This window comes from Oryzias latipes, chromosome 13, assembly GCF_002234675.1.
Source record: "Oryzias latipes chromosome 13, ASM223467v1".
In the NCBI taxonomy this organism is placed as follows: Eukaryota; Metazoa; Chordata; class Actinopteri; order Beloniformes; family Adrianichthyidae; genus Oryzias; species Oryzias latipes.
The window spans coordinates 24,900,239-24,909,659 of record NC_019871.2 but is presented as its reverse complement, the minus strand read 5'-3'; the positions used below and the strand labels follow the sequence as shown (position 1 = coordinate 24,909,659).

At 43.1% G+C, this 9,421-nt stretch overlaps 1 protein-coding gene across 3 annotated transcripts in view; it reads right to left on the bottom strand.

The window, feature by feature from the left end:
- Window positions 1–680: 680 nt before the first annotated feature.
- atm (ATM serine/threonine kinase) overlaps window positions 681–9,421 on the bottom strand; it is a 35,119-nt gene continuing 26,378 nt past the window's right edge. For 2 of the 3 annotated variants that reach the window (XM_020708433.2, XM_020708434.2), the window contains 15 exons: window positions 8,529–8,746; window positions 8,241–8,448; window positions 8,032–8,157; window positions 7,799–7,939; window positions 6,420–6,558; window positions 6,173–6,255; window positions 5,876–6,016; window positions 4,136–4,252; window positions 3,247–3,396; window positions 2,982–3,147; window positions 2,379–2,465; window positions 2,191–2,305; window positions 2,000–2,063; window positions 1,768–1,910; window positions 1,506–1,686 (listed from right to left, as the gene is read on the bottom strand). In XM_020708433.2, coding sequence (XP_020564092.1) covers window positions 1,506–1,686; window positions 1,768–1,910; window positions 2,000–2,063; window positions 2,191–2,305; window positions 2,379–2,465; window positions 2,982–3,147; window positions 3,247–3,396; window positions 4,136–4,252; window positions 5,876–6,016; window positions 6,173–6,255; window positions 6,420–6,558; window positions 7,799–7,939; window positions 8,032–8,157; window positions 8,241–8,448; window positions 8,529–8,746 — 2,079 coding nt within the window. Of the gene's footprint in view, window positions 1,687–1,767; window positions 1,911–1,999; window positions 2,064–2,190; window positions 2,306–2,378; window positions 2,466–2,981; window positions 3,148–3,246; window positions 3,397–4,135; window positions 4,253–5,875; window positions 6,017–6,172; window positions 6,256–6,419; window positions 6,559–7,798; window positions 7,940–8,031; window positions 8,158–8,240; window positions 8,449–8,528; window positions 8,747–9,421 lie in introns of all 3 variants that reach the window. The other variant, XM_011482862.3, reaches the window with a different exon arrangement.

Sequence of the window (9,421 nt, the reverse complement as noted above, 5' to 3'; positions counted from 1 at the left end):
TTCCCAGAGAGAGGTGCATCTGTAACTACAACCTCTCCCCAGCCGGGCTGGTTTTGAAGAATGCCTCTTGGATGCTTTCTGTGCAGAGGTATCAGTATCAAGGCCTGGATGAAGTCCACCCAGAGGTTGTGGAGCAGAATGTGAGGGAAGCATGTGCTCCTCACAGCTTCATCAGGTCCTCAGCACCACAGGAACCTGCAGGGAGTGAAGCTGTGGTAACTGAAGAGGAGCCGCTGCACGGCCTCAAATCGTTGCTGCCAACAACTCTTCCAGAGAGGCTCTCTGGCTGGGAGACTCCTTCATGATCCACTTTCCTGCAGAGGGAGCAGATCCATGGCAGAATCATGTTTCTGTCCTCCAAGGACCGACCCACAACGGCTCTTTTCAGAGCCACACACAAATCCTTGAAGATCTTGGTTTTCTCTTTTCCCTGTTTGTAGTCCTAACTTTTAAAGTAATATCCTAGTGTAGTAGTTGATAGTTTAAAAAGATTAAAACATGCAATATGCAATAAATCAATCGTTATCTATACTGTTTTTTTTCCAAAAATTTGTTCTTTTCAAACTTTTTTTTGTGTGTGATTTTGCAATTTGAAAGAGATAATCTGCAGATTCTTTCATCAGATTAAAAAACGTAGTTTCTCTTCACGTGTGGAAATGTGGAGAAGAGTTTTCTCAAAGATCCTCAGATGAATCTTTATTTACAATCCTTAACCAACTACAGGAGCCAGAGTTCAACCCCTCCCACAGCAGCAGAGCAGAAGAAGAATTGAACAGATTCTTTGTCCGCTGTGGCTGGTTCGCCCGTCGTCCTGAGTCAGGCGGACCTCTATTCACTAATGCGGAGACGAGGATCCAGATGGTGGAGTATGGGAGTCTGGGAGAAGAGGGACTTGGGTGGCTGCGGGCATCCAGACGCTGACATCTTTTGATCAGCGAGGTGAGCAGTGCAGTGACTGGTGATGCCCCTGATGAACCGCTGGTTGACGTTGGCGAACCCCAGAGCTGTCGCACAGACTTTGGCTGTGGCCACTGAACCACAGCCTCAACCTTCCCTTGGTCCATGAACATCCCCTAAGCACTGATGATGTCTTTTTAGATTGATGGAGTTTTTTGGGGATTAAATGTTCGACAGGTCATATTTTAAAGAGCAGAATCTGTATAACATTCAAATTCTTCACTTTTTGTGGATAATCTATGATTCAGATCATGGAAAATGAATGAAAACAATAAAAAATACTTCTGCATTTCTTAAACCGTTCAAAAAAAGCAGGACTTGGTTGTTACAATATTTATAGCAAAACCAACTCCTCCCAGAGAGCAATATTTAACATTCTCCTAATAAATGGACAGAGCTGACTAAAAAACAAAAATAGACAATACAGGTCAATCATTTTCAAACCATATCTTGTCATTGCTTTGACCTTTCGCAATACCATGCAGAGGCTGGGTGAGGCTGGCTCTGGTGGAGGTGAGTGGTGTTTCAAGTCTTTCTGCATCTTGGCTCTACACCCAGGCCTGCCATCCCGAGAAGAGTCTGCTGAGGTTTTTGGGGTCCATGGCTTGTTGAATGAGCAGGTTGACCTGTCCGCCCACGCTCAGCACCGCTCCATCCTCCACCCCCTTCAGCTTTTCCTGCAGGCGCAGCAACACCCGCTCCGCCACCTTGTTGAAGCTCTGACTGTCGCTGTGGGAAAATCGTGCACATAAACAAAAGTCTAAATCCAACAAGGCACCTCCCTAATTCTGCATTTCTTTGGTCAATCACCTGGATTTATGATGGTCGTTTATGTCAACACCTCCCATTGTGGAGCCAAGAGTGGCGTTGAGGTCCTGCTGCTCGTCGTGCTGCAGGTGGAAGGCTTTCAAAGGGTTCATGGTCCAATCAAACAGAGGGTCGTACAGCAGCACCTACACGCATTAAACCGGCATGTAATGCACGTTACAGACATGACTGATGAGACGTAAAAGAGCCTGCATGAACTACTCCAGTCTCATACCTCCACAATGGTCAACAGAGCTTCTTGAGAGCTCCTCATCACTTCCATCGTCTTCTCACAACATCTGATCGGAGATAAATCTGAAGCTCATGAACAGCATCCGCCTCAAGTACTTAAAAGAGCTTTGATAACCGATAAATATCCAAACAAAAATCCAAGTAACTAAACCATTTACTCAGAGACTTAATCACCTCCTGAAAACTCCCTCCACTCCTGTGATGCCCATCCCGTCCACAATGTCTCTGGAGAGCCTGAAAGGAACCGTCTCAGGGGTGGGGAGGATCTTCCCCTGCTCAAAGGCAACTCCTGAACAGCAAAACATATGAAGAAGAATCTAAAAACTGCCATCAGATGATGGGCATGTTGGAAGTCAGATTACCTAAATCGATGTGCACCAGTTCAGCAGTCTCCTCATCGATCAGAATGTTCTGGATGTGTCTGTCGCCCAGACCGACGATGTAGCCGACTGCAGGTACGAGATACACACAAAAAAGAGGATTTTTGTCTCTACATACACAATAGAACGTTTCTACACAAAATGAATCTGAAGAAAGTAAAAAAGGAAAACGTATTTAAAAAAAAAAAGATTTTCTGTCTTGCAAGAAAAACATCTTATCAAGTTTTTTAATGGCAACATAATCTTAGTTTGAAAAAACACGTCTTAGAAAAAGAACTCTTGGTAAGACACCTTTTCTTGCCCCATTGACAGTTTTTTTTTTCTTATTTAAAAGAAAACTTCCAATGGGGTAATAATTTTTGACTTTTTATCTAAGGGGCGTGTTTTTCCAGTGCATAGTTTTTATTCTAGGCTTTTAGTTAAACACAAGATTTAAATTTTTGCTCACGTTTAAAACAAAGCCTAAAGTTTTGTAAGGAAAGTTCAACACAGTGGTGCAAAAACAACCATTGTTTCAACAAGATAACATTCCAGGTCAATGCAGGATGTATTGGGTCAACAAGTTGCCATAGCAACATCAGGTACCTATAGAGGAGGTGGCAACACTGCGGGTGTAAGCCAGTCGTCTCTCCATCCATAACGCGGGGTCTAGGAATCGTTCCATGCAAAAATACCTGAAGACCGGTCTGAAGTTTTTGCAAACGTTCATGTAGGCCTCAAGCTTGTAGTCGAATCCCAGACTCTGAGCCTCCTGCAATCACAGCAAAGACGTGGAAAGAAAGCAGAAGTTTATTTAGGACCCTGTAGTGTTCACTTAAAATGCTCTTTCAACGTTCTGCTGAAGGAATACCATCATTTTTTTGCGACAGGCCAGGCTGGTCCAATCCTGAGGTCGGTAGCGTTTGTGGGCTCCTTTGTTCGGTTCTGTTAGAAACTCCCCGATGGGCATGGTGCCGGAGCACCACTCCAACACGCCGCTGCGCTGCGAGAACGGCACCACCTGGATCGAGTGTGAACCACAACGTCTTGCTTTAGAAGGACATTAGACAAGAACCAGAAACCAGTAAAGTCCCAATCCGATCCTCTTTTGATCTATTGTAAAAGCTTTTCCAGTGAGAAATACTCAGAAATGCAATTATGGGTATCGTTTTCATTGTGTCCTCCGTTATCAGAAAAATGCCACTAGAACATGTTAAAAACACCTAAAACAGCATTTTCATCAGAGTTGGTCTTTAAAGAGAAAGATTTTAAAGAAGAAAAACAAATTTTTTATGTTTTTCAACATGTTTTTATAGCAATTCTCTGAAGATGGAGGACATATATTAGGAATCTTAAGATTAAAACTGTTTCTTCAAATTGTGGGGAAGCTGTTATAGTTGTTACATACAAACTACAATTAGCGGGCCACAACCTTCCTGCTCTGCTTCATTCTGATTGATTCACTTGCAGACAAATAGATCCATGAACCTCTTTGTTTTCCGCATCTGAGCTGGAATCTGGTTCAAAACTGTGTAACCAAAGGGATGATGGGAAATCAGTGCAGGATTATTCTGTGCCACAACTACTGAACTACTGTTGCTCTGCAGAAGTTTTGTCCCAGAAAATGACACAGGTTTTTTTTTTGTGTTGCTAAAAAGAGCAATTAAAAGACCACCGGGAACACCTTCACAACAGATCAAAAGCGGATGAGAGTGGGAATTTAAAGAGGAATACTGTTATTTATTAGGGACAACAGGAACCTTGTATCTTCGGATGTTCAGCTTCCTCTTCCGAGTGTCCTTATTGCGCTGCAGCAACATGGAGCACATGCTGAAGACCTGCTGCATCACTGCATCCTGCCGCATGTCGTCCTGACCCTGTTTCACAGCACACAGCAGAACCCGTGGGAAACTCTCTCTAACGTTCCCTTTTAAATACATTTCAATCTGACTATAATGAACGAGCAGAGTCCACACACTGGATTACACTTTATGAAATTCCTACAATTGTTTTTATCTCTTGTATTTTGCCCCAAAGAGTTAAAACAGTTTATTTCTCTGAAAATAATCCAGAGTTTTGGGTGGGTGCAGTTTCATACAGCGACTGTGTAGTTGGTGCTTTTTGACCCCTTCTGTCCCATAATGCCCAAAAGCAGCTGAAGTTGAAGCTGAAGACCAGTTTAAGCAAACTAATACTCCAGTGGGAGATGGAATTCATCCATGTTTCATTCTGACAGGTTTCTCTTTCCAAATGTTCCTCTCATTTATTAAATGTATTCACGATCATCCGAATTTACAAAAAACACACATTTGAGGACGGAGATACTGAGATTTTGACAGCATAATTCAAACATGCTTAAACATGTGATGGTGGAAATCAGTTCATGTGGATCAAAAGCTTTTCATTCTCAAAATCACATATTTGTTTTAAAACAAATATTTTCTGTCAACTGAAAAATCCAGAATTGAAGACAATAAGCTGATCTTATCCAAAATATTTTGACTTCAAACGTTGGAACCAGCCAACAAAAAGGAAAATATATTATAAAATTACACTGATTGTTAATGAAAGACAACAACTAAATGTATGATCATAACAGAATAGTATTTCTGTAAAAAATGATTAAAATAAACTGTTTATTTTTTATTTATTTTCAACGTTCTTACACATTTTCCTTTACTAGGAGACCAAAACACAAGAAGAACTTTTTATAACTACAAACACACATCTGTGTGCTGGTTTTTAAAGGGCCTCATGCTTTTCTTTGGGACACTAAACAACACATTTTTTATGAAGAACGAGTTGTTTTTCACAGCTAATTTTTCTACCCAGAAGAAAAACGTCTGTCTGAGGCTCCGCCTTTCGCTCCGTGTGGGTGCCGCCCATTTCATGACATCAACCTATAGCTGGCCTGGGCAGCGGGTCTGCCTTTTACCCAGGAAAACAAACAACATCCGGACTTTTGCAAAGAGGGATGTGCATATTGCGCATGTAAAATGAAAGTGTTTCAGCCGATCACAGCTAGCTCCACATAGTAAGTGGGGGCGGTGCTGTCAGCCGAAACTCTTCCTGGAAGGGGCTGTTCCTCACTTACACACGTCACAATGAGACGGGGCTGGTGCTCAGAGCGCAGGTTTACAAAGGAATGCTCAGAAAAAAAGAGGAATAAACATTTTTATACATTTAAATGCTCAAAAAGTTGATTTTTAATGATATTAGCCCTTTAAAAAAAGCACAAACACACACCAACACAAGCAAGCATGCATCTGTGTGTACGTGTTTTTATACATGTGCATCCACCCTCTGCTTGTACCAAAACTAGAATAATAATTAGCTGAGTGAAAACTAATCAAGGTTTTGAATAAGAAGCTTCCTGTCCAACTTTAATCACACCTGGCAGCCTCCTAAAAACAAACAATGGAAGAATTTGAGCCTTTGTTTTGGACAAATGAGCTCAGAACAAAGTCAGGAATCGAACACTCGACGACAGAAGCACTTACTTTGATCAGCTGTCTCCTGCTCTTGCCATCCGAGCCCACACAGTCGATGATCTTAGGCAGGTTGACCCCTCCGGCCAGGTGATAGTGAGGCAGGAAGGACCTGACAGTCACCAAGTTGTCATAGCAACCAGACGGATCCACCTGACCACAGCATGAGAAAAAACATCAATAAAAAAAAACAAAAAAAGATCACAGAAACAAATGTTTGTGTGCTCCACAACATCCAGCTGTTCTGTCAGGTGGAATCAGATGTCTTCTTCACCTCCATTACATCACAAAACAAAGCAGAGCATATACCTTCATCTCCATTGTTGGGATTATAACCTCCTCCAGATTCCTAATCTGCATGATGGGCTGGTCGGCTGGGATGGGAATAGCCTCTAAAAGAAAAGGAGGAACACAGACATCTTACAAGTTGAAGCTTCTTCCTTCATTTAGTCAGAATAAAAAAGTAAAACAACTCCCCAAACAGACATCATCAGCACAAACTGAATTCCTCCTCAGCCTTTTGAAGCGCTGCCCGCAGCGTTTATGCCTCACTCACTTTTCTCGGTTTTGTGTCTGCTAGCATCCATATAAGCCAGCGTGATGTAAGCGTCACACAGGCGCTCAATGCCTCGGATCATCTCTGCACGCTTTTTCCTGATCACATTGATGATCTTCTGAGCCACCTGGGAGCGCTCCTGCAGGGATTGGGGTAGGGAATATAAAAAAATATCTATTGAAACCACGATTCATGGACATATAAACCAACTTGCGGTTAGACAAAACTCCTAAATGTCCTCGTCTTGGTCACATTTTTCCATTAATGCTCTCGTATTCTATTCCCTCTGCACCAAAAAACAAAACATTACCAAATGTGTAAAAACTCCGGGATTAAAATGACACAAAGAGTTATGGGGCAGCATGAAGTGTTTTGGAAAATGGTAAATGGTAAATGGCGTATACTTATATAGCGCTTTCTACCTTCTTACGAAGGCCCAAAGCGCTTTACAGTCACAGTCCCATTCACCCATGCACACACACATTCACACACACATTCACACACTGGCGGCGGCTCCGCTGCCGAACACTGGCGCCAACCTCCCACCCACTTTTGTTGCATTCACACTCAAATTTGCGTCTGCTACGTCTTTTTTAAATGCCTGTCTAATTCCTTTTCTGCAGCCGGGTCCCTCTCAATGTTCTCCACCCTTTTGCCACATGGAAGCATCGTCTGTGAAGCATCGTCATCGTCTTATATAGGGCCAACGCAGGGAAGACACAGAGATCAAGTTGTTTTACTTTTGAAGACACCCTATAAAATAAAGTAACAGTAATTATGTCTCCATGTCTGGGTTCATTTACAGATTCTAGCAGAACGGTGAGCTTCACCATCTACTTCTCTGTGACCCAGTTTGTCAACTTGCCGTCCCGCATCATTCCGAGGAGAGAACAAATATAAATGTGGATAAAATCATAGGCACTTTCTGTTATTGTCTCGACACAAATAAGAAAAATATTAATTTCAGGAGGAGAACGATCAGGTTTTGCTCCATGTTGGTTTTCAATTCCACACGTTGATTAGACACATCGACACGTAAACGGGCGAAGGCCGAGTCCCTGATTGGTTGACGCAAGAGTTTTCTATTTTCTTTAATGCTCAAAAGGCTCCACAGGACTTTTGTACATCTACTTGAAATTAAAAGTGGACACCGCCGAAGCCCGACCCGTGTTTAGTATGAACTTAGCTTCTGTGTTGCAGTCTTCAGAGCTTCATGCTGCTCAATCCAACATGCATTTATTTGTTCAGTTACAAAGTGTTATTTCATAAACACGGTTCCAGTCAGCTCAAGATCACAGAAAAAAAGGCTTTGAATGAACCTTTCCACAGGTTTCCTCAGCTTAGTGTTGGATAAATACGATGATTAACATCTAGCTCACCTGGTCAAAAGGTGTGAGCTGCCTGGGAGCGCTCATGGACAGCCGAGTCTTGCCAAAGTTCTCGTCTTTGTTGGCATTCACCAGGGCGAAGATGATGAAGAGTGTGTGGTGAGGGTGCTCCAGGGAAGCCCGACAGATCAGCTGCAAACAGAGCCAACAAGCGGCACTCTGAACGTTGCTTCAAAGACAGAAAACCGTGTGGATAAGAGCACAAACGGAGGATTTTTTCTGACGTCATGAAGGACATCATGGAAGCCCGTGTCCTCGGAGGTCCCGTTCGCCATCTTGGTTCCCATGCGAGCGGCCAGCTGATACATGAGCGGCAGGAACTTGTAGGAGGGAATCTGCTTCACTCCTTTCTGAGGAGCGCATGAAAACCACAGACGCGTGAACGCTCTGCTTCATCACAACAATAAGAGTCATCTTCCGACGTTTCTCCCACCTTCATGGCATTGTTCACGACTTTGATGTCAGCGTTCTCCAGCCAGAGCGACGCCAGGCGGAACACCCATGTGTCGTGCTCTTCGCCTCGCTCCAGACAGCGGATGTAGTTCTCCACCGCCTTACACAGGAAGCGCTGTCTGTCTGTCCGCAGGTTGGACAGGGCCTTCTCATCCAGCTCCAGCTCTCTCTGCACCTTTATCGTGTACCTGTCAGATGTGTCCCCAGATCCGGGTTTTATTCATTTAACCAACAAAGCAGCACGGTTCAAGTGTGAATAACAAATCACCTGTTGGAGGTGACTTTGTGCTGTCTCATCAAGTTCATCTCCTCTTTAGCTTTTTCCAGCAGTGCCTGCTTGTTCTCAAACTCAGAGGAGTTCATGTATTTGTCGATGCTCTGATACTGAGCATCGGAGAAGCGAGCCAGAGACAAGAAAGCCTCGGTCTGCTGGCTCTGGAGCCGGGAGTCCTGAGCTCCACGTTCCCCTTCAACCAGCTCCACTGCCTGAAATAAAATAACACCATGAATAAGTTACACCAGAGGAGGCCGCTGATGAAAAGACAAGCTCAGGAGAAAAGGCGTCCTGTGAAAGCTTCGGCTTTAACTCCTGTTTGTCAATAAACATCCATGCTGGTAGGCACAGCTGTGACTTAGAGGCTGGAGAGGCACTTTGTAGTACAAAGTTTTCACTGCTGTGACCCAGGATAAATGGAAAGAATACATTTCCTTTGAGGAAGAAATAAACTTCAAACAATCATCAATGGAAGAAGAAATCTTACAATGAAACACAGGCTAGCATCATGTCATTGTGGAAAACATCTTGTAGATAGATTTCTGATTCTTTGTTTTGCTCAATAAAGATCTACTCTATTGAAAATACTGTTTTGATCATGTTTTTGTGGCATTTTTTTCATAATTGGGGGCATATGTAGAGAAAATTAAAAGCTTAAAATTGCATTTCTGAGTATTTGTTTACATGTTTTTTATTCTTGTCAATCAGGAGCAGATGAAAACAAATGCAGTTTAAAAAATCTGCATCTTTGTGACGTAGAAAGTACGCTGGGTGGGCCACAAACTGCTCCAAGCTGTCAGCAACCTGAAGGGGGGGGGGCAGGAAAATGGATGGCATCTGCCAGACAGTACGAGCTGTTGAGGTTTTTGTCTAATTTTTACTTAATA